The sequence below is a fragment of the Acanthaster planci genome, linkage group LG01 (genome assembly GCF_054643075.1).
Source record: "Acanthaster planci isolate LZ-2023a linkage group LG01, COTS_SCS, whole genome shotgun sequence".
In the NCBI taxonomy this organism is placed as follows: Eukaryota; Metazoa; Echinodermata; class Asteroidea; order Valvatida; family Acanthasteridae; genus Acanthaster; species Acanthaster planci.
Window position 1 is genome coordinate 33,919,276 of NC_141777.1, and position 23,625 is coordinate 33,942,900.

At 41.2% G+C, this 23,625-nt stretch overlaps 2 protein-coding genes across 4 annotated transcripts in view; both read right to left on the bottom strand.

Moving 5' to 3' along the window:
* Positions 1 to 12,140, bottom strand: part of LOC110987143 (uncharacterized) — a 58,639-nt gene extending 46,499 nt beyond the window's left edge. Inside the window, exon 1 of one of the 2 annotated variants that reach the window (XM_022249613.2) lies at positions 11,929 to 12,140. In XM_022249613.2, coding sequence (XP_022105305.2) covers positions 11,929 to 12,093 — 165 coding nt within the window. In that variant the 5' untranslated portion in view covers positions 12,094 to 12,140. Of the gene's footprint in view, positions 1 to 5,387; positions 5,484 to 11,928 lie in introns of those variants that run through there. The other variant, XM_087139358.1, reaches the window with a different exon arrangement.
* A 1,572-nt stretch (positions 12,141 to 13,712) lies between these two features.
* LOC110987134 (uncharacterized) overlaps positions 13,713 to 23,625 on the bottom strand; it is a 68,348-nt gene continuing 58,435 nt past the window's right edge. For both annotated transcript variants that reach the window (XM_022249590.2, XM_022249591.2), the window contains one exon: positions 13,713 to 23,096. In XM_022249590.2, coding sequence (XP_022105282.2) covers positions 20,405 to 23,096 — 2,692 coding nt within the window. In that variant the 3' untranslated portion in view covers positions 13,713 to 20,404. The remainder of the gene's footprint in view (positions 23,097 to 23,625) is intronic.

Sequence of the window (23,625 nt, forward strand, 5' to 3'; positions counted from 1 at the left end):
AATCACATACTTACACATGGATACAAGACAATTCAAGCAGGTCTGATTGGTCAGGAGTCTGTGTGCATGCGACGCGCTACACGCGCGCCAAGTTCATTGAAGGGGATTCTATTGGACAACTTTCAAAAGAAATACATGGATGTCATAAAATGGACCGGGTGTTCAGGAAAATGAAAGTAAAGTTTTGGAACAGAATCGTTGGAAATCCATCATGTACTTGTATGTTGACTTCTTTTGACTCTCTGAATAAAAAGGTATTTATGAATGGGAACAAATACATGTACATGTATGTGCTAGGCCAGTCTTAAATTAACAACACATATAAGACCTTGCTCAGGAGAATAAACGCTGATAATCTGTGGCTTGGGCATTAGTGGTGTCAATTCTCCTGAGCCTGAGCCAGTCTTACGGCCCATTCCCACTTGATCCACCAATTGGGGGATCTGATCTACATCTACCTTTTGCCAAATTGCCGAATCAGATCCCCCCAACTGGTGGATTTGATCCGGCAATTGTGTGTAGTGGGAACGCTAACCGTTATGAGGTGGATCAGGATCAGATCCACCTTTCTTGATCCTCCTCTGGACTGGAGTAGGATACAGATCCCCCAATTGGTGGATCTGATCCTGCAATTGGTGGATCATGATCAGATGGGAACGCAAAAGATGGATCTGATCCGGCAATTTGACCTGACAACATCCATCCGTGCACGAGTGGTGCAAAACTTCTGTGGTCTGATGAACAAAGAAATATGTTTTTTGGTGTGTACATGTAGCTCATGTGAAATTTTAACGTGCACAGCATGCACAATAAACAACTGCTGAACTACAGGCTAGCAAAATGTGTCACCACTCATGCGTGATGCATGCATGCCGCGATGTGTACCTAGCCCTTTCACAATTTTCATTGCGCATTCGTCCGTTTCTTAACCTTTTCCATTTGTGTAATTTCACTTGCTTTCCATCAAAAACTAATTCCGTGTTAGCGTATAGCCCGCAGCGTGTAACAGAGTATCAAAAACTGAAGTAAAGTTTGAACAGACAACGTACTAGGCTGCACATTTGGTCCGAATCAAGGTCGTCACGTCAGTAGAATTCCACACCCAAAACACCGCAGGGTCACACGCATGCCACCCCTGCACGCAACACTGCCACAGAGCGTGCACTCAGCAAGCTAGCGCATGTGCAATACTGAACTCAGAGACCTCTCGGGCTCGACATTTCCATCCGAAAAGGTGGATCAAGCGCAAGTGGGAACACAACTTGCGCTTTCGTTGCGGTAAGATAACGATCACACCAAAATGCCGGATCAAGATCCACCTTTTCCCAATTCAAGTGGGAACGCGCTGTTTAATGCACATTTAAGACTGGCACAGTACATGTTTATTCCCTTATTTTACAAGGTACCAGTACGTGTATTGTACATGCACGAGATACATTGAGTCCAATCTAAGAAAAGCACTAATGTTCCATGGATAGTGCCAGTACAGTTAACTCACAAAAATGTATGAAAAAAACGCATTTGTACCATTAAAATGCACAGAAAAACAACTACAAGTATCTTTTCTACATGTATATGGGAACAGTGTGGCTTAGCAAGTAGAGCAATTTTGATTCAGGTTGTACACAAATGTACATGGAACAAATTTAAATTATCTAATCTCCTCTGTCAAGTCTGTCAAATGTTCGTGGCACAGTCAATACCATGTGTGACATCAGAGTACATTGACCAAGTAGGCAACTGATACTTTGTCCCGTTTTGAATCTTCAAATTCTCACTCAGCTGAAAAAAGGAAATTGATACAAGATGAAGTGACAATGTGATCTACAGGGCTCCAAATTTCACAAGGGCCCTTGTTGGCCCTCCTTTATGGCCTTGATGCCTTTAGTATTTCCACACTGAACAGGGCCAAAATGGCCTGCCCCTTTTCTGCCATGGCCGTGGACGCCCTCTTGGTGAACATCGTGCATCACCCTTAGAACTGAACTAAAACAGGATCAATATTCTACTGCTCATCATTTTTATATGTTTTCCTACTAACATTTGCAATTTTTGAAAAGAAACTTCTGTATTTTCACAAGTTCCCTTTGCATGTCGTTGTTGAAGTGGTGAAAACGTGCACTAATTTCAATGCATTAAAACAAAGCCGCGCTGGTTCCCACTGCGCCATGCCCAAGCAAAAGAACGTGTGATGAAAATGTGCCAACCAGTCTAAATGCTTCGGTTGATTACATTACATCGGCAATAGCTGCAGGTCGGAAAAAAATTGATATTGCGAGAGGATTTCTGCAAGTTAATTCATACAACTTGGTCTTTTGTCTATGTACGGTATGTACTGGTATTTTCTGTGGTCACAAGTTCAATTTGAGGTTATTTTGCTCGTACTTAAAGATTTAACAAAATTTCCTGCCGCGGCATGAGGTTTATTCACCTGCCAGTCTGGAAGCATCACGGATACTTACGCATGATACATAGACACTGTTGGCCAGTTTGCCGTCGTGATTACCTGACTATAGCATTGTGTGAATTGTCCATAATTCCTGTGAATTGTTGACTGTAGAAATCTGTACATACGTGTAGATTAAGACAGATAGAAATCTGTACATACATGTAGATTAAGACAGATTTCTATCACTTTTGAGACGATTTTTGGAAGCTTTCGTCCCCATTCACGTCATTCAACCCAGAACAAAAAATTGATCCCCCCAAAAAAATTCTGACCTACCGGTACATGTGTATGTAGTATCGACCCTATTTTTCTTTTACTTTCCATTGACTTGTTACAAAGTAAAATGAGACAGTAAGTTATTACATTCATTGACATTACAATTACAATCAATAACTAAAACATGACTGCATTTAAAGTAACATAAATGGCAATCACTGTCTAGAGAGACACATGTAATAATTTCCTTAATGATATTGCATATGATTACCATTCATTACCAATGAAAGTGTGTCGGGGGAGGGGGGAATATCCAAATAAATAGTTACCGTCTCACTCTTCGATTATAACCGTGATGGCAGTGTATTGAATTAGGAATAAACGACTACCTGTATTAAAGCAAAACTATTTTTTGCCTTACCGGTAATTGTTATGATTAAACCTCTTCTTAGCTTTTGACCTGAAGTATTTGTGAAAGGATGAACCCTGGATCTGTCCAAATACAGTCTGACGGTCAGGGCAGAAATTCAGCGTACATGTACTTATTTATTAAAAAATCATCGGTAATTAGAATATTTAAAGTTCATTACTGCCCACAAACTTTGTACAAAACTTGGTTCATGGGCACAATGTTTAATTTCTAATTTGTACCTCATTGCCGTAATCAGCAAGTCATTTCCCAATCAATGTGTACTGTACATGTAAGTGAATGTACATGTAACAGGGTACTATACTCTACCCACTCTAGTAATTTGAATGAATGAGTAAATTGTCAACATATGCAATTGGTATAACTTATGCGGATGGACTCCTGTATATTTTTTGCCCCAACTTGGTAGATGAAGAATGACCGGTATCTCCACTTGCTAATTCATTTCATGGTTCAACAAACATCTCACAGACTCTCCATAATCTAATACTGTGTACAAAAGAGCTTCATAAGACTGCATTACTACTTGTACCTGTAAACAGCAAAAATGGCCTTGGTGCTCAAAGTTTTATTTACATGAAGGCCTCGTTGCCCTATCATTGGCTTCAGTGCCCCCTTATTTTGACCAACCCATTGAGGCCATTTGCCCCTGCCCCCCAAACAAGGAAATTCAAGGTCTGGATCTACAAGTACATGTACCGAAATTCAAGGTCTGGATCTACAAGTACATGTACCGAAATTCAAGGTCTGGATCTACAAGTACATGTACCGAAATTCAAGGTCTGGATCTACAAGTACATGTACCGCTAGGCCTATTTCCTGTTCAGGTTTCTCCTGGATTTTGTTCTACACTCTCAGTAATTTTCTTTAAAATCGCTTTGCTGGTTCAATATTATTTTGGTGTTTCACATATGAGTCCTCCATTTCTTGGGAATTATGCCAAAAACATGTACCAGTACTAACTATACAAATTGACTGGGTGTTACTCGCAGATGTCGATGTAATGCCGATGATTAAGCACAACTCCCCCTAAAGTTGTTTTTAGCAGGGACACTTTACAGATATGAGTCACTGCACATTCCTTTTGGAATTAACTGAAAACTCTCATCAACAGCTTGCCTGGAGTTGGCTCAAAATGTGAACACTAGAGAGTTCCAAACTGCCTGGCACAGCTTGGAAAGTCTGTGATGATATCGGGTGGTCTGCAACAACAGCAGAAAGAGAAAAACTATTTCAACTAAGGAGAATTGGCTGCCCGGTTCCCAAGCTGACGTGAACAATCCACGCTGAGAATTCACATCTGGATATATGTACATGTACACGTATGTGACCTCCATTGGGAACATGAAAGCAGACATAAATCAAGTTCTAAAGGTCTACTGTTACTTTATCACATTCACATTTGGTCAGTCATTCAAAAACAGGAACATACATGTAATTATGGTGGTCTGGCAGCCTGTATGCACAACATAGGAAACAAGGGGGATTGGCAAGGTTGTTGGTTGTACAACGTACATGTAGGTTCACCAGATTCAAAATTTGACATATCAATGCATCAAGGGTGAGTTTAGAGGAAAGTAAAATATCCCAAAAATAATCTCCAGAGGTTTGGAGGGCCCAAACTCAGGCAAAATCCAGACAAATTTCACCCCTGATACATGCACGGCTGTAGAGTAACTTTTTCAAAATTCCATTATTTTCAGAAGCACTCATTTGTAACAAAGAAAAAATTGTTTGTAGCTGTAGCTTCGTGTACAGAACATGCAGTTCAACAACCAACTGAGATCTTGCCCTAGCTCTAGCTCTAACAAGAATTGCTCGTGTTTAAAAAACTGTTTGTGTACAGTATGTTTAGTTACATGCACTCGTACATATCTGCAAAACCGAGTATGCAAACACGCTCCTTCCACAGTTGTGGGGGACTTAACACAAGTTGTGGGGACCCCAAAATGTTATGGGGACATTTCTTTTTGTCAGCAAGCTCAGTCTCAACTTTCCTGACAACGGAATTATCCATTCTGCCACAACTTTGTGGATTCAGTTCGAGAGCTGCACTGGTGCTGTCTGCTACAATGCAAAAATGTGACCAATGTTCCACTAAATGAGCAAATAACCATGGCATGACAAAACACAACAATGCAGTACAGCTAAAGAGTTCTCCAGTAACAGTACGGTTTTGCAATAATAACCACTGGGGCTCAAATGAAAGTCACATGAAAGCATCAGTTCCTAGAGAGACATGTCACGCACCATTGATACACACTGTATATGGGCAAGAAGCATGACACAAACCTTCAGAGATATTCGTCATCCAGGGTTGAAGGTTTCGATGTCTACGAGTTGCAGTTTTGTGCCAGTGGATATTTCGGCTCTACCTGCAATACATCCAACAGCACAAGTCTGTGGTTGTCCTTTCAAATGTCTGACCAATGTTTGGGCAACTGAGGCAAAACCACTCAAACCATTCCTGGCAACGAGGACGAGTAAAGGCCTGGCAAGATAAGTGTATAAGTGTAGGCCTACAAGGTGACATTTGATCAATGATGCCCCATCACTGACCACATGACTGACCAATTTTGTAACAACTGGTGTGACTGTGAGTAGTCCCAGCTATTTTGTATTTCAAGAGAAAATGGACAGAATAAAAAGGACTTGTGTTTTCGGAAACATACCATGTCTTTCGTGTTTTAAGAGTGACAAAAAAGAGAAACAAATTCTTGAGGCAGTTTGTCAATTTCAACAATCCTTGTTGATCAATTCAGTAAAATTTACCAATGCGTTAGCTGGAGATGGTTTGCTTTTAGGACAGAACAAAACTCTCAGCTGTATTACAATTATCCCAATAGAAAACTTCCGTTTCTACACGTGAAACTATTTGTCTTAACATGATGCCCATGCCCAATCCAAAATAGAATCCTTCAATCTGATTCTTTACTGACAAAACTGGAATAAACTGGAATCCTTCAAAAAACTCTGTTGGAAGCCAATGGGCAATTTTCCTTCAAAACATGTACCATCAATTTCAACTGGCACTCAAGGAGAGGAATAAGGAGTAACAATTTGAATTCCTCAGACTAAAGACAGTGTTGCTATACCTTGTGATTCGGGGCAAGCTTTCGCATAGAGACCACCATCTCTGGAATGGACTGGTTCCTGTGTGTCCTTCTTATCCACTGAGAAGTGTATTGGTGCAAGGTGTCTCTTATGTACATGTAACTACCGGTAAGCAAAAGCTTGCCCCGAATCACGAAAAACAGCAAGTGTTTTTAGTATGGAGAATTCAGGTTGCTATCGTATGTTCACGTGAATTTAAAGAACTCAGTGTACCAGATTTTATTCGGATTTAACTCGCAAAAGGCTTATTAGGATACACATCATTGATTTACAATGTACATGTATGTACTGTACATGTACTTGAAGAGTTTGGTTGACACCTATACAGTACATGTATACTGACCCAACTGGCAAAATCCTTCAATCTTAAAATGATTTCACACACCTTAGGGTTAGGAGTTAGGCTAATGAATAATAAGTTAAAAGTCATACTGTAAGGTGCACCAACCAACAAAGCAGTCTCAATTTCTGGTACCGGTACTTTCCTGGTGCCGGTACATGTACAGGTAGACAAGATTACATTTCCACATGTTTAAAAGGAGGTGTTTTGGGCAAATCTACACATGTAACAGGACTCTAGTTTTTCACAGAACGGTCTTCGCTCAGGCCCAAGCCCTGGGTTAGGTATGTACATGTAGAACTTCATCACTTTACCAGACCAACTGGCACAGAAAATCTATGCATTAGTAAGGACTATGAAAACTCCTAATATACAAATGTACGTGTACATGCACTTCCAATTCCAACTTGATCTTGAGCATGCATATGTGACTATCCACCCATACATGCTGCAGACCTCGGGGAGACCCAATTTCTATATTGATTGAGGTATGATGCCTTTGAGTGTATTTCTGGTTCAATTAAACTTGACCCACTGCAGGGCGTTTTTTTCCCTGTCCAGTGCTTAACACATTACACAGAGGGTGATATCTGCACACTGCAAGGGGTAGGCTTGGAATCTATGTGATGTAAGCATCATTATTGATTGACCAGTAAACTGAAACGAAGCTGTTGGGCGGGTTGAACAACTCTGAAGGACTCCAGCGGGCAAGAAAAAGAAGCTTGTTCTGCTTTGAGCATAAACCATATCGTACATGAGTCATGAGTAAAGTAACCAAGGTGTTGGGTGCTGAATGGATGTGTTACACTAATGTACATGTATGTACTTGATACAATACACAAAATTATGGCCAACTGCTTGCAAAGTTTATGTAGGTCGTGTCTTTTGACTGGATCCAGATCAACCCCTCAAGTTCACAACTCTCGAGTTTCATTCAATAATCAGCTTTTGTTCTCCCAAATAAGACATGTTTTGTTCCATTTTTCCCTCTCACTTTGAGTTTGAAAGGTAAGGGAGTAGACTTCTGTGGATGAAGGGAAGGGAAATGTAGAGATGTTGATGAACAGAATTTAAGTGTGAAGTGACATTTAACCTGACTTTTACATGCAACGGTGGTGTTCTGACTGCGTGTGATCTTATTCATGATGTGGTAGACAAAAAACAAGAATCTACCAAAGGGTTCTTTCTAGGGCCTACGCCGTTGCTTGTCCACTTTGTTTTATAGCAGGAGTTGGCCTTTGGCCAGTTTCCTTATGAAGATGGCAGATAAAAGATGAATTTTTGTGACTCTTGCCAATACTTTGATGTCTAACTATAAACATCATTTATAACTAAATGTTTTGGTAGAAGCAGACGTTCAGAATATTCTGCAATTAGTGTTAAGACTAAGATCAAATTTTGGAAAAAATGCATAAAAATTCTATTCTCCCAATCTGAATACTGAAACTGAATATTTGAAACTAAAAGACAAAAAACTCAGACCGTTCTTTTTAGTGAACTTTCTCCCCACAAGATGTCTCTTCCAAAGAAATGACTTTTCCCGAGCTCAGTTATGAGTACACTTTCTGAAAAAGATCAATGGTCAGCTCAAACATGCAGCAGTTCACTGGACTTTCTGTTTGGCCTGCCAGCTGGCTCTGACAACCACAATGCTGAAGACGGTGGAGTAAAGTAGATGGAGCGTTTGCGGGATGTAAACAATGAGTGTCAGGGTGTCTGTGTCTGTACTGCAGGTGTCAGCATAAATGAGAACAGGGAATACATGTACGTACCATCATTCAGCTAGTCTTGCACAGCGAATAGACGTTTCACTGCAGTTAAAGAAGTCCAAGTGGGAATGCGCCGTAGACTGACACAAAAGTTGTGGTACATGTATGTTTCCGCATGGCCATGAAGGAAAAGGTTCAACGGGAACAAGGCTTTACGAGCACACGTAATCTAATCACTGCCTGTGGTTGTGACTTTTGACTGGCCGAAGTTTGTACTGTTTTCCGAGTGCCTAGGATAGTGGGACAGGGGAACTGGTGATTACTTTTATTGGTCCCGGTTTCATGACAAAAACCATTGTGGATATCAGTTGTTTTTTGCTGCTGACTGGTGCATCTCAAAGCCAGTGTTTTAAAATGGTGATGTCCAATAACTGTTTTCAAGTCAGTCTTTTTAGGAGCAAGTTAAGTTACAAAAAAACAAAAACAAAAGCAACCCAATGCTTTTTGTGCTATTTAGAAAATGCCTACAGATGGTACGTGGAATAACAGCACTTTGAGAAAGTCAGTGGCCCTTCTGAAAATTCTGATGAACACTGATGCTTGGCAAATAATCTGTCACCCTGCTGGGAAACCAACTTTTATATTGCCCACTGCAAAAGTAAAGTTTCCGACTGGCTAGATCATTAGGTTACTCCTCTCCACTAACGCCACATTTTGTGCGGGGGGGGGAAAGGGTTGGGAGGAAAAATAATTAGTTCAGGATATCCCGGATAACTTCAACGATTGACAAGTGGCTCTACATCTAGTTGCCATCAAGGAAAAGGCCTTAACACCAGGGTACATGTAGCATGCATGCCACAAGGATGCTTGATTTTGTCGCTACGTGAACAGTAAGAAAGCATCCTGTGGAGATTGGCAAATTCAAATAATTGAATGTCTGCTTTTTAAAAAGCTTTCATTACGATTCTGATTTTGAAATATTTGGTTTCTCCCAATGTTAGATGCAATTTCACAAAAACATGTGATGAAAAACTTGAAAACGAGATAGCTGGTGAAAAAAGAAGCAGGTGGAATAATTATCTAATATAATAATTTATGAAGCGCAAATTTCATATCAATATGTTCAAGTGCACTGTGCAATGAAGACATTAAGCATGGGACAATGAATACATTTAAACATGGTTGAGCCTATGGCATACAAGGGCGTCTCGGGCAGCCACCAAACGACCCACATTCACCAACATCAGTAATGGGGAGATGGTAGGAAGCAGTTACAGTTTTAGAGGTGGGAGGAAAACCCCAGAGGAATATTCTGGGTAAAACCCATGGAATCAGGTAGGGACTGAAACCCAATCCACATGTGGACGGGGCCGAGAATCAAACCCGGGACCACAGAGGTGGAAGGCGAGGAAAGAACTACCTTGCCAACCTGACATGGCCTTTCTTTCCTGTTCACCCATTAAAGTTACCAAAGCTTCTGTTAGGAGCATTCTTAGGTAACACACTTCCAAGTCCTCAAAGTTTATGCAATCACCTACAAAAAATGGCACACTATACAAATGTCACAACAAAATGCGCATAGAGTCGCATTCTGCTGTGTTCTTTTTTGAGGGTTTAAACTCATATTGAAGTGGAGGTCAATTGGGGGGGTACTGTAATATTTGGAAAGATTTTGCCGTCTCCTATTCAATTATAAATATTTTGCAGGATCATATATTAAAAAACGTCATTTTGTCAGCAATTTTGACGATAGCATTATTCATACCTTGTCAGAAATGTTGAAACAATGTTGGGAACAAAGACACAAAGCCGCCCAAATAATGTCACACTGTTATCTTATACTTTTACCCTAAGTGTTCCAAAAACATATCACTGGAAAGCTCTCTTTTGCTGAATTCAAATATATCAATATCTCAATTTTTGAAAATTCCGACTTTCAGCTCATTTTGTGGTGACAGGTCACAAATGTACAATCAAACCTAATCCACAGAAAAAGTGTAAGTGGTCCCTTGCTTCCACTATCCTTCCAAACTTAATGAAAAGTTCTGGGATTAGGGTTAACTATTTATTTATGCACTCTACTGTATTATTTGCAATTTATTACAGGAGGGTGATAACATATTTGTACATATGTACATTCATGTACAGTCAAACTGACAGAAAGTTTTTTACACACAGGCTTGCAGTTGAATCTCATACATGTACATTAGGAGGCAAAGCCTCACCATTGATCAACACCATTCACACACTGATTGCAAGATGTCAATGTCAATTGTACATTATGTATTAATTTTGTATCCCTTTATACAACAAATTATTACACTGTAAAACATTCAAGAAGACATACATGTACAGTGTATTTGCTACAACACACATACATGTAGGCTCATGATACAGCCCCAGCCAAAACATAGATTAGCCTACAACAAATAAATTTCCATGCTGTTTCCTTGCTCTGCGCTTGAATCTTTACAGGCTATTTCTCATTGGGGGCCCATCATAACTTTTCTCAGACTAGCACATTGGAGGAAGCTTGACAGTTGAGGTGCAGATCACAACGAAAGGACTGTCCCTGAATGTGGAGAAGTCCCCTTATTTGGGGACAAAATCAGTCCCCCAAAACAAAGAATATCCCCGAAGTGGGAACAATTGTTTGTTTTTTTCAAGTGGGCTTGGAGATCCTCCATGTACCATTGCCCTGGGGATTCTTTCATTGCTATAATTCTATTCAGCAGGAAAAAACACCCAAGGCTGCTGTTTTAAAAAAATCCTACCATTTACTTCTAGGATTATGAGCAAGAGTATGCAACTTAGCATAATGGGTGGGAAAAAAAACTGTATCAGAACAATTTTTCCAAATATATCAATCCTTCACAAATTACATATACTTAATTGAGTGGCATGGCGCAAAGTTCATAAAAAACAATCGTAATATCTTAAATGTATGGACAATGTGGGAGAAAAAAATGACAATAGTGCATGGATATTTTTACTCAAGGCCACTTGGGAAAAAGTCCCCTTTTATGGGGATATTCTCTCTTTTGGGGGAGTGGTGTTGCCCCCAAATAAAGGGTGTTCTCCAAATCCAGGAACAGTCCCTGAGCTGTGATCTGTGCCTCTACTGCTTGACGGAAGGAGTTCCACGTACACGTATATGGATGCCACTTGACGCCCTCTGCATGAACCTACAACTTATTGATCTGAAAAATGTGAAGTGTTTTTTAAGTGAATACCTTGATAGTTTCACTTCACTTTTTAGGACATTTCATTGCTTTCAATGCAGCATGTGCAGCGTCCATGTGTGGAATTCTTTCCAGTTTGACAAATCCAAGGCCATACCGACTGAATGAAGGAGCTACGGGCTGCCACGGCTGCGTTCTCCACTGCAAATTTTGTACACGTGCACATCTGTTCAATTTGTTCATGTAGTGCGCTGAAAATCAAGATACCACCACGGCCACATGCATGCAGTACACTATAATTGCGTAAAGAATTTCCGGGTCATTTCACTAAATCAACATCACATCCAAACACACTACGTACGCCGATCGTCTTCAAACCTTTCCATCGCCAAGGCCTACATCTGCTACCAAGCTTGCAGCCAGCACATCCCTTAGCGTCACCCTGGACGATTCGTCCAAATCTTTAATGGTTTGGGTAGCCCACTTACCTTTTCTGATGAAGTTGATGGTCCTCCTGGGCTGATTTTGGAACGTTTATTAGAAGATATTAGTCCACCGCCTGTCGCCATTTTGCAAATTAGCTCGGTGCACGGTGCATGCATGCATGCTGCGCTAAAGGCTAGGGTAGTGCGACCCACCAAAATGTGACGCATGCATAGTCGTACATCGTGCCACCGCGGCCGGCCACGGCCACGTACGTACGTGCGTATAGCTCTCTGCTTGTGAAGTGCAATAGCGCCCTCATAATTTTGGCGGCTGTCGCATTCAAACGGTTAAGTGCAAAGTTGGATGTTACCATGGATGCTATGTGTCAACAACGAGCCAACGTTATATTAATTATGTGTTAACTATGTATTACCATTGACCGGAGAAGATCTCTAGTTAGATATTACTGAAGCAATCCCCTCCTCCTAAAACTAACGCACCAAGCCGAATAATGCCGTAGTGATACTGTTTCATGGTCCGAAACAGTTTAGCGGATGGTTTACCGGGATCGGTTTTAACCCAACCCACCCGGGTTTGCCACAATCATCGGCAAAACTAGAAGGGGAAAACACCATCTGCCTTTAAAACCTACCTCTTGATACCAGCCTCTTTTTTTCCAAACCGGGATCCCGCCCAGTTGCCATACTTCGACGATCGTGGGGAAGGGAAGGGCAATGACCTACTACGTGTACCTGCTAAAAACTCCTAGGAGTTCTGCCAGTGCCAACATTTTAGAAGTCTTCAATCCAGCATTTTAAATGTTTAATCAATTATTTTCAATTCTCATCCAGCATTTAAATTGTTAATTAAACGTGCTGATTTAACAATTTTGAGGAAAAGTTTCGGGAAAAAATGTTGAATAAACACCTAAATACGCTGGATTTGACCTTCAAAATGTTGGGTTCCACACTTTTGAAAGTCATATCTCTGACCAAACTAGCATAAGTTCTCAATTCTGAAAGTTTTTCATAGTTCCTTCCACTGGAAATGTGTTAGGGAAAAGGAATATGGCGGGTTTGGCTTCGTACAGTTGATGTACACGTCCATAAAGATCAATGTCTTCTGATGTCAATTTCTTCAGCTATCCCTCCATCCTTTGCTCGGTATCAATCCTCTCCCTTTCATTTCAAACTGTTTAAAAGAAGTGACCCACAAAATAATGCTTAATACGGCACATCAGGGTGAATAGTATTAAAGACCAATTGTTCTGTGATGCTTGTTGAATGTAAGAATGCTGGCAGCCAGTTCCCCTACCTCTCCAACCACTCACCCACCTCACCATTCAAGAAACAAGCTTGCAGGCTGGCTAGTCTACCAACCAGCTGCTATATCCAGACACGTCACCAACCTATTTGCTCTCGATCCTGTAGATCAGAGAGTGGGGGTGTGTACTTCAACAGCCAAGGCTGCCCAAGAGCTTGTTCACCACCAAGAAGATTTAATCCCTTAGCCATCGTGTCTGACAGCCGACAGTGGGCCGGCCCAGGAACTTTTTTTTGCGGGGGGGGGGAGGAGGGTGACAATTTCTTGATGCAATCTAACCTTTCTAAAGTGTGATGCTAAATTTGAGGGAATATTACGCACCTTGGAGAGGAAACAAAAATGAAACGGTACCAAAACTCTAATGGGGGATCATAATCTTGTCCCTCCCCCCCCGGCCGATTGGCCAACAACCGACCAATCATGCCAATATGCCTGCAACAACCAGAGAGAGCTCCAGGTTGCAATAGAAAGGACAAAAAATTACTATCAAGTGAAGAAAGACGTGTGCTGCAAAATCCAAGCATGTCTTACATCATCCATTTTACTAGATTAGTTCACCTTTTTAACAAGAGGGTGCATGTGTTTAAAAAAAGGGGGAAAATCATTTTTTTCATTTTTATTTACAAAACACCTGAATATATTGACTGTACTCTAGACATTAACCTCTCATACAGTTAATTTACACTGAACTTTTCAAAGATACACAACAGTGTTGCATATAACAGAGATGTCCAAAATTAATCACAAAATGCTTGATTAAGTAAACACATGACCCCAAATACCGCAAAATAAGGAAACATTCTAAAATCTTAACAAGCAACTGTTTGGGGAATCCACGTTTCCTTTTTTGAAGGTCTCAAAAAGGGAAAGAAAATTAGAGTTAACAATGTGCGAGGAAGCAGAGATTTACAAGAAATTCTTTTGAGTGCATCAATTAACAACAGAACAGTTCGGTTCAATTGCCCACTTTTTTTGCAGAAAAACAAATACTGTAACTTTCCAAAAAAACTGTTCTGTGGCATAGTCTGTCATGCTCAAACAGAACTGGGCCCCTGAGCCCCCAATGAAATCAGCTAACAAAGTCTGGAGCTGTCGAAATACAACTCAAGAAGGACTTATGGCAAACAAACCAAAAAGTGAGCGACTGAAGGGTTGAAGTTAAATGATGCCATCATGAATGTTTAAGGAGAAAAAGCCTCTGGTGCAAAGCCAATGGGAAAGCAAACACCATTGAGAAGGTGGTGTTGGAGGCTATTAAATGTAATTCTGGGTAGAAACACTGAAAATAATATGTTAATAGCTAGATGGTTTGGAGTTAGTCACATCAATTATAAGTTCTTAAGGAGTCTTGCCATGCAAAAATAACTGCAACTTCTGAACTGAAATAGGTCTTTTTTCCCCAATGGAACCCCCCCATCTTATCCCCTTAACAGAAATTTGCGCAAAACACAGCAAACTAAAAGTCTTTTCTCAAAAGGGAAACCATGTTCCTCCACTGCAACAGACAAAAGAAGACAGTTTCATCTCACAGATGATGATTTTTTTTATACCAACACCGGTGTAAGAGTTTACAGGACGGAAAAATACACATAATGCATGTACAATCAGGTATTTTTAAAGAGATCTTTTGTTTTAAATATTTATAATATACAATTGAATTACTGTGACATGTTATCTACACTTTCACAGTTACAAGCCCACTAGCGTGATAAGGCAGCATAAAAAAAATTAAAAAACAAACAAAACTTTTCTTTAGAAGTCAGAGGTGTCCGGCAGAAGACACCACCTAAATTGTCTGAACTGTACAACCTGAATTTGATTACAAAAATCTGAAGAAAATACTGATACGATGCTGTGGTTGTGGTTCTAGAACTTAAACAGGGGAGGAAGGATTAAACAAAGTTTGTTTTTGTTGTGCTAACCATGCTGTAAAGGTTTGGAGATGTCCACACTTACTAACTGCCTGAAATAAAAAAAATACAGAACTTAACACAATAAATATACCATTTAAGAGATACTCATTTACACCATCACGTTTCCAATTTTCAGCCATAATGAGAAAATCACTACCCTGTTCTACACGGTTGTGCATGTGGATGGCACCTAGAAGAAATTTGCCACCCAGAGTGTCTCCTTTTATTCTCACCAAAATAACCAATGCAGAAAGGAAGTGGAGAAATGCAATGCACCAATAGCATTCTTTGCATTTTTTCAATGTATATTGAAATTGCATCTTCAGAGACCAAAATTATGTGCAAAGGCAAACAAAAATGAATCATGCCCGAGTCAAGGGTCACCAAGGTTTTGGTTTTTTTTGAAAGCTGATCACTGTGTTGTTTTGACACAATCACAAATGTATTGGCATTTTTATGTCTTACTACAGTCTCTGACAAGATTAGTGAAGTAAAGTTCTATTTCTTTGCATCAGCATCGAATGCCTGCACCATTATGACTTGCTTTAAGCACAGTTCCAAATTCAGCCTCTCTTTGGAAAGAAAATACAAAAAACAAAAACCCCCCAAACTAACAAACCACAATGAATGAAATTCAAACACTGAAACCTTTTCAAGAACTGTGTGGAAGTTACACCCCCTTTTGAAACAAAATTACAGCCGACAAAACAGTCAATTCAGCTTAAACCAGGTGCTTCATTACTGAACATTACTTAATAGCGTGATATTTAAAAGAAACATTAAGCTTATTTACATACATAATTTACACAACTATATTCATCACTACAAAACTCTTTGTATGTCTTTTTTTTACTTTTTAACTGTGTCAATATATGTGCAGTAATCACAGCAATCATAATGGAAAACCAAATCTGATTTACTAATACCTTAGATTTGTTTTGACTTCTTATTTGATTGTTTGTTACCTACAAACTCTTGTTTCCAACTACTTGTTAGTATTTTCCATGGTCACATCTGAAAATTTCTAAGGCGTCATGCACTGAAGATGATTGCTTTGGTAACCATTCAAATTCTGCAACGGTGGAAAAGGGGCATGTTGACAAGTTCAACTTTTTTGCACGGTTTTAAATTGAAAGCGAGTTTCCATCGGGAAAGGAGAGAGAGAGAGAGGGAGCGCAAGCAAATGCTACCCATAGCAAAGAGAAGAATGTATAACTGAACAAATAAGGAAGATACCTGGCGTTGACTCTGAAGATACAAAAATGGAAGAATACCAACGAATTATTATACATGTTTCTGACTGAACAATCCATCCCAGCTGTAACCTAATCACAACATTACTGCATGTCACATTACCAGTCAAATCAAAAGGCAGGCTAGAAGAAGGTTGGGAGAAACAATGACTGGATAAAATGCCTCTGTCATATTTCACTTGTTGCACAGCATATGGCCTGGCTCGGGCCTGAATGATTTGTAACTGCATTATTTTGTGGGTTGACTCTGTGGGCTCTTTACGCAGTCTTGTCGAGTCTTCAATACAAAACAGCCCAACCCCCAAGACCTCACTGCAACCCCACCAACAAACATGAATCTGAATTCAAGGTTTTGCCCTCATACCGACACATATTCATAAACACTGCATACTCAGTGCTTGTCTGCGAGCTAATGAAAAAATTCATAAGCTTATTTGGGTGGGGCTCGGCCCATCCAGCCGACCCCGCCAAGCTCAGTCAAGCAGGAGGTCAAGGGTTCGAGTCCCACCCGAGTAGGCTTATGAATTTTTTATTAGCTCTCAGACGAGAACTGAGTATACAGTGTTTATGAATATATGTTAGCGTAACGGCAAATCCTTTAATTCAAATTTGCATCTCCCTGACGCAAAGTACATCTTGAAACAATTCACAGTGACCGGCCAGCCAACCCCACCAAGCTCGATGGTAGAGTGGTTGAGACATCTGCACGAGTAAGCAGGAGGTCGTGGGTTTGAGTCCCACACAAGTACAATTATGAAATTTTTTCATTAGCTCTTGGACAGGCACTGAGTATACAGTGTTTATGAATATAAGCCGGTGTACAGTAAGGCAAAACCTGTAAGTAAAATTAACATCTTCCCAACGCAAAAGTACAACTTGAAATCTTGAATTTATCACTGGAAAAGTCAGAGAGATATCACATTTGTCCAATTTTCCACATGGTGACTTGTGGATTCTTATCAGAATGAAACAAAGGAGACCAAATTTTATGGCCAGGACAGGGAATCAAATCTATGGGAAATGTCTGCAGGCACGGTCACAACCACAACCTGGTGGCTTCCATAGACAGTGTGATATTTACGGCCACAGCCATTTAATTTAGACTTGGCTAATCACTGAAGTGATTGATCACTAAAACCAAGGTGTTGGGGACAGCATCTCATCCAGTGAATTCAGTCTGAGAGCCTATCCCAAAAAATCTTTCAAGGAGCGCATTCATCTGGGTCCAAAGACATTTTGGGATGTCAGCAATAGGAACACTGAGCACCACTTGTTTCCCTAAAACCACCACCACCACCACAAAAAAAAAAAAATCCTCACAAAACAAAAATAATATCTGATACAGGATTATTGGAAAACAAGCCTCTTCAGAGGAGAAGTCTTCAGAACAACCCTGTTTGGAACAACCTTTTTTTTTCAACTTGCACAAGCCTCCGCAGCTGTACACAAATCCCCTGGCACGAATCTAAAAATAAACCTTTATACATTCAGTGTCTAAACTAAGTGCGCACAGAAATTGAATACTGTACAGTGGCAATGCATCTTAATCAGCTGTTTGGAGTTTCATCATTGCAAGAAAAATAGTTTCGCAGCATTGGATAATATAAGCAACTTTAAAGGAAACTTGCATAAAAACGTTCACCAGCAAACCAATTTTATTTATAGGTTACGTTGCTGGCTTTCAGCTAGTTATTACAATCACCACTCAAATGTTGGGTCAGCAGCAATGATTATCAAACAGCAAACAAGAATGTGACTGAACAAAACACCTTCATAGGTGTGCACAAGCATTCATTATCAACCTCTGGTTTTCTTGAGAGAAAAAAAATGTATCTATACCAAGTGCAATGTAAATTCCATAGTAAAAAACCCCAAAGTCTCAAATAGCTTTTTGTCACCGTTACTATTCACTTGATTTGTCTGTGTGATTGGTCAATGATACTACTTAACTGATTAAAAAAAATGAGTCAAAATAAATTGACTATAGCGTCCAAAATTGAGGGAGCTTTCTGTGTCAGGTGGGGCTCAATAAGACCCAAAAAAGGTAGGCCCCAAATTTATTTTAAAATATACTGAAGCACTGACAATGACCTTAAATAATTACCTTCTACTTGGTCCTTTATTATAATTGAGGTATATGAGTATCACAACATGGTGGGCAGTGAAAACACTTTTTTTTCTTATTTTTTGCCATTTTTGTACAAATTCAAAGATGTCACTTTTCACATGTTTAGGTAATTGTTTTTTGGTTTCCCTAAAGGCCAGTGACAAAAGCAAAGTTGAGCACTCCTCTCCAACATTTCTGGTCTCTTGCCAAGTTTTTTTTTTTAAGATTGTTGTTGTGAATTGGGGCACAAGGGTTAATACTAAAGAGTGAAATTACCAGGAATTGATTCCTCCTGATTCCGTTTGGTGTTGAAAGATTTTGTTACCATAAAATGCTCAACATGATCATCAAACTCAATTCTGTCAACTTTCAACTTTCAACTTCCAAACATGTCCAATTAAAGCCATGATGCGCATGTGCTTTACTTTTTTTTATACAATCTTTGGGTTGTTTGAATTAACTGCACATAACATACACAGGAAAATAACTTACACAAATGCCTAGAATCACGATAAAGTACTTGTTTCCCAATTCAGACAATAAATCAAATTCCGATTTGAAAGTAGAAAACTGGAAATTTACTCCCCTTCTGAAGACCCCGCACTTTTTGTTGCAAATATATCCAACCCTCTCTTTTTGAGAAGGCAAAAAGGCACATCATCAAATCGTGTATTTACAACTTATACATTTCTACAGATCTGACTTTTCAAACTTTGGGAAGAGCAGCGCAAACATTAAATTTACGACCGAAAATGAAAAGAAGTGTCATTAGCCACCTCGATTCAGATGCCATTTTATCTAGAGGAAAAGATAATGTTTTTGTAGAAACATACATTCTGGACAACGTTTTTCTTTCGTAAGAAAATCAGTCAATTGAGACATGATATGTCCTTGAAGCTTAGCAGTAGGGGAGGAATAAAATTTTGACTGTTCTTGATTGTTCATACTGTCACAGACCGTCAAAAACTGAAGGTTGAAAAATTCTCCACACATGCTTCATAATTTCACAAGTTTTTATCAATGTATGTCTCACTTTCAACCAGTGCCTTAGCAAACTCAATTTATATAGTTCTCTCAAGTCAATGTGTGTGGTCCATCTGATCACATGATGTTATTGATACAAAGCTAAGGGTGTCTGGTAATACAGTTTTTTTCTGTATGCAACAATTCTTTCTTGTCTGTAGCCAGCAGCACAAAACAGCCATTGAAAAACTCCCTTTATCAGAGTTCCACCCAAATATCTCCAAACTGAAACAAAACCAGACACGATGGTATATTTGCCTGAGATCCGCATTTGTTTTAGAGGCTCAAATAGACTGACTTCTGGAAAAATAACACAAAATTTGAAATGCACTCTTGAGTGTTTGTTTTCAAAATGCCTTTTCGAATGCACGCGTGTCTACAAAAGAAAATATGTAAGCCCAAGAAAGATTTTTTTCTGTAAGTACGGGTAATAAAGGGTTACATGTATTTGACAATTATACACTACTTTGATGTAGGATATGATGTTTTAATACCCTCAAGATGTATATCACCCTTGGCCTCAGCTACTATGAGTCCCTCATCTGTAAAAACATTACATCCCACATCACAGCAGTCAAACATTTTTTGTTACACCTCTGTCTTGAATTTTTTGCAATATTTTCCTTACCTGAAGGACTTGAATTTAATCGTAACGACTAGATTTTACTAGAAACAACTGTACGTAGGTGAAATTTGCAGAAGTACCTAGGAATAGTCTGGTTAGCTGTTCCGGCATTGTGGCTTGAACTGTAGGGCAGGGACTCGTCTATGTTATCTTGATGTGGTATCACTGATGTTTGATATGATATGGTGGTGTTTAATATGCATTTTTATTACCTGGTAAAATGGTCATTCTGACTGGATGACAATATAGTATTCAAGACAGTTGTATAACAACTATACATGGACAGAGGTAAAACTACTGATGTTGCAGCAAGTGGGGGTTGGCCGATCCGAAATCTAGATCAGACTGCTCCATGGTCCGGCCCTGTCTGTTCATCATAGCCATGCTCGGGTGAGACAACATGGGATCAATGTTGTTCCACATCAGAGAGTTGTTGTTAGCCTGCTCTGGCATGACGCCGATGCTTTGTTGCTGCTGTCTGCAGTAGGAAGGCTGCTGCATCTGGCCGGAGTAACCCCCTTGATTAGTGGGTTGCTGCTGCTGTTGGATGGCCTGCGGTTGCCCTGGGTACTGCTGCGGCAGGGTGTGTGGGCTGCCAACTGGGGGAGATCGCCCCATGACAGGTGGACTCCCACGTTGCCGCTGCTGCTGCAGTTGCTGCTGTGCAAGAGGGGAATCCATGACGCTTTGAGGAGGGGAGGCAGAGTACTGCTGCATTTGTTGCTGCTGCCTGTGGTGGCTGGAAACTGGAAGCGCTGCTGAGACTGTTCGGGATTGCGGAGCCGCAAACTCTGTCATGTCGAAACCCTGGCCGTGCACGGAGCTGTTTCCCTGCAGCTCCGGCCCCTGGGCTGACCTCGGCAAGCCGCTTGTCATGCCAGCTTGCTGAGCCAGTAATGTTTGCTGCTGCTGCTGAAGCTGATGCTGCTGCTGCAGCTGCTGCTGCTGCAGCTGCTGTTGAAGCTGATACTGCTGCTGCAGTTTCTGCTGCATTTGCTTGCGCAGCAGCGCCTGCTCAATGGACTGGCCCTGCAGGTTCTGGCTCTGCAGCAGCTGTCGCTGCTGCTCTTCAAGCTGTTTCTGTTGCTTGGCTTGGTTCTCCATCAGGATTTGCTGCTGTCTGCGATGTTCCTCAGCCATGTGTTTCCGCTGCTGGTCCATCTGCTGCAGAAGGACGTAATTCTCCTGGTTCACCATGTTGTTGTTACCATTCAATCTGGCAAATACGGGGTCTGCAGTATTAGTACCTGGCATTTCATCAAAGTCCTGTATGAGTGAGTCCACAGCATCCACTGCGGCTTTGGTACAAGGCGTTATTGGACCCAAGACATCACTTACACTATCGAGTCCGTTGCTGCTAAGTGGTGCAGGACGCTGCCCTCTAGACTTCTCAGCAGTTTGACTGTTTGCCCTGCTCTCAAGCAGCAGGGCATGTAAGATTGGGGCATTAGCAGATTCATTGATCTGTGGAGCCAGAGCCCTGCCACTGTCTTTGATATCCAACTGCGATATTCGCTCGGTAACGTTCCTGTGTAAGTCGAGTGAAGTATTGTGAGGCTGTGCCAAGGGCACTTGAGTTTGTACTATGCCATTTGGCATCTTTGGAGGACTATTCACAAGATTCGCAAGCGGATTCGAAGCAGCACTGATTTCTGATTCACTGGTGTTGAGTAGCAGTCCATTGTCTTCAATATCAGTGACCTCCGTTATGGTGGCTCCATTCCTACCCTTGTCCATGGGGTCAGGTACAAAAAAGTCCCCGCCAAGGGCTGTGATAGCATCACACGCTGCCTGGTCCATAACTGGCTGACAGAACTCAAGTGAGAAGTTGGCTATGTCATCTGGCAACTGGCTGCTGGCTCCAGACATCATGGGGTCTACCTTGGTGACGGACATGTTCATGTAATGCAGGTTACCCTGACTCGGGGGAGGGTCAAGAGATGGGCCGGATGCACCATTGCCGGTCGGCTCTTGGGCCCGTGGTTTGGTCAGGAGTCCCGCTAAGATGCTGGAAGAAGGTTCAGTTGACTCAGGCCTGCCATTGAAGACTTCATCATCGCCCTCTAGGCAGTCATCCACGAGGTCTTGGGACTCGGGACTGGACATCCCCAACGAGATGCTGGCAGCGCTCTGACTGTTCAGCAGCTGGCTCAGGTTGCTGGGGCTGTTCACACTGAAGGACATGCGGGGAAGTTCTGAATTCAGCTGCGATGATGGGTTGTCCATGTTGTCATCCTTAGTCAACTCCAGCAGGTCCTTGAACAGGCTCTCATCCTCCTCTCCGACGCTTGCCATCCGGGCATCTTGGCCGTCAGACGGCAACGCTACTGCCATTGGTGGTGAACTCACTTCTGCAGTACTACTCGAGTCCGAGCTCGCCTCACTCACTGGTGAGAAAGTCTGCATGGGAAGCAACACATCCACAGCAGGATTCTGAGTTGCTCTCTGGAAGGACTCCTGGATTTCTGTTGATTTATGCTGAAGAGGATTGCCAAAGGGTCCCTCTATATTGTTCACAGAAATCCCATCACTGTTCACGGTTCCAGGTGCAGCAAAGGTCATGCCCTTTGACATACTCTCTTGTTTCTTCACACTGTCCACCTTCTCTGCTGTGTCCATCTTATCAGTGGCTCCATACATCCTCTTCAAATTGTCCATCTTCAGGAGGGCAGCGAAGCTGATGTCCTGCTCGGGGGCTGGCTTCTTGATCTCCTCCTTGTCACGGACTGCCTTGGGGATGAGCTCATCAAAGTCCACCTCCTGCTTGACTGGCTTGAGGGAGGGCTCATCCATGTCAGAGCCCGAGCCAATGCCAGAGGTGACAGACGAGGCAACGCTCGCTGGTGTGTAACCACTGGCCATGTCGCTGCTGGGACTGGGGATACTATCACCGCAGTCGCTGTCCACTATGCTGCTACACAACTCATTGCCTCCTCTGCTTTTTGCCATCTCTTCCATGAGCAGAGATCGTTCACCAACATCTTTCCTGCGAAAACAAGAGAGAGAGAGTGAGAGAGAGACTCTTACAACGTTACCGAATTCACCAAATCACCCTCCTTTAAAATTGGACAGCTTCTAGAGGTTTCTTTTTCGTTGTGAGATCCATCTCATTTTTTTGTGTCCATTAATTTACGTTCTTACTACTGTTGGAGAATGCCATGACAATGAACGTCATGTTACATTTCTGTCAGCTGCAGAATTGTTCAAGATAAGCTGATCATTTTGGGTTTTATCCTATTAATGCATAAGCCCAATTAAGCCAGGCTAGCTGTCTTGAGAAATTTGAGACAATGCATCAGACGATGACATTCATTACCTTGCCATGATATTGGTAGTACACAATTAATGCAGCAAAAAAAATCTTACAGTGTAGAAACTCATCATTTAGAATGCTCGAAATGGTACTGTGGGAATATGAGCTATTTAGTACGGAACATGAGCTGGTATAGGGCTGTGCCGAATATCCGAATATTCGATCGATTATCCAATATTTGAATGCTATTTTCTGCATTTGA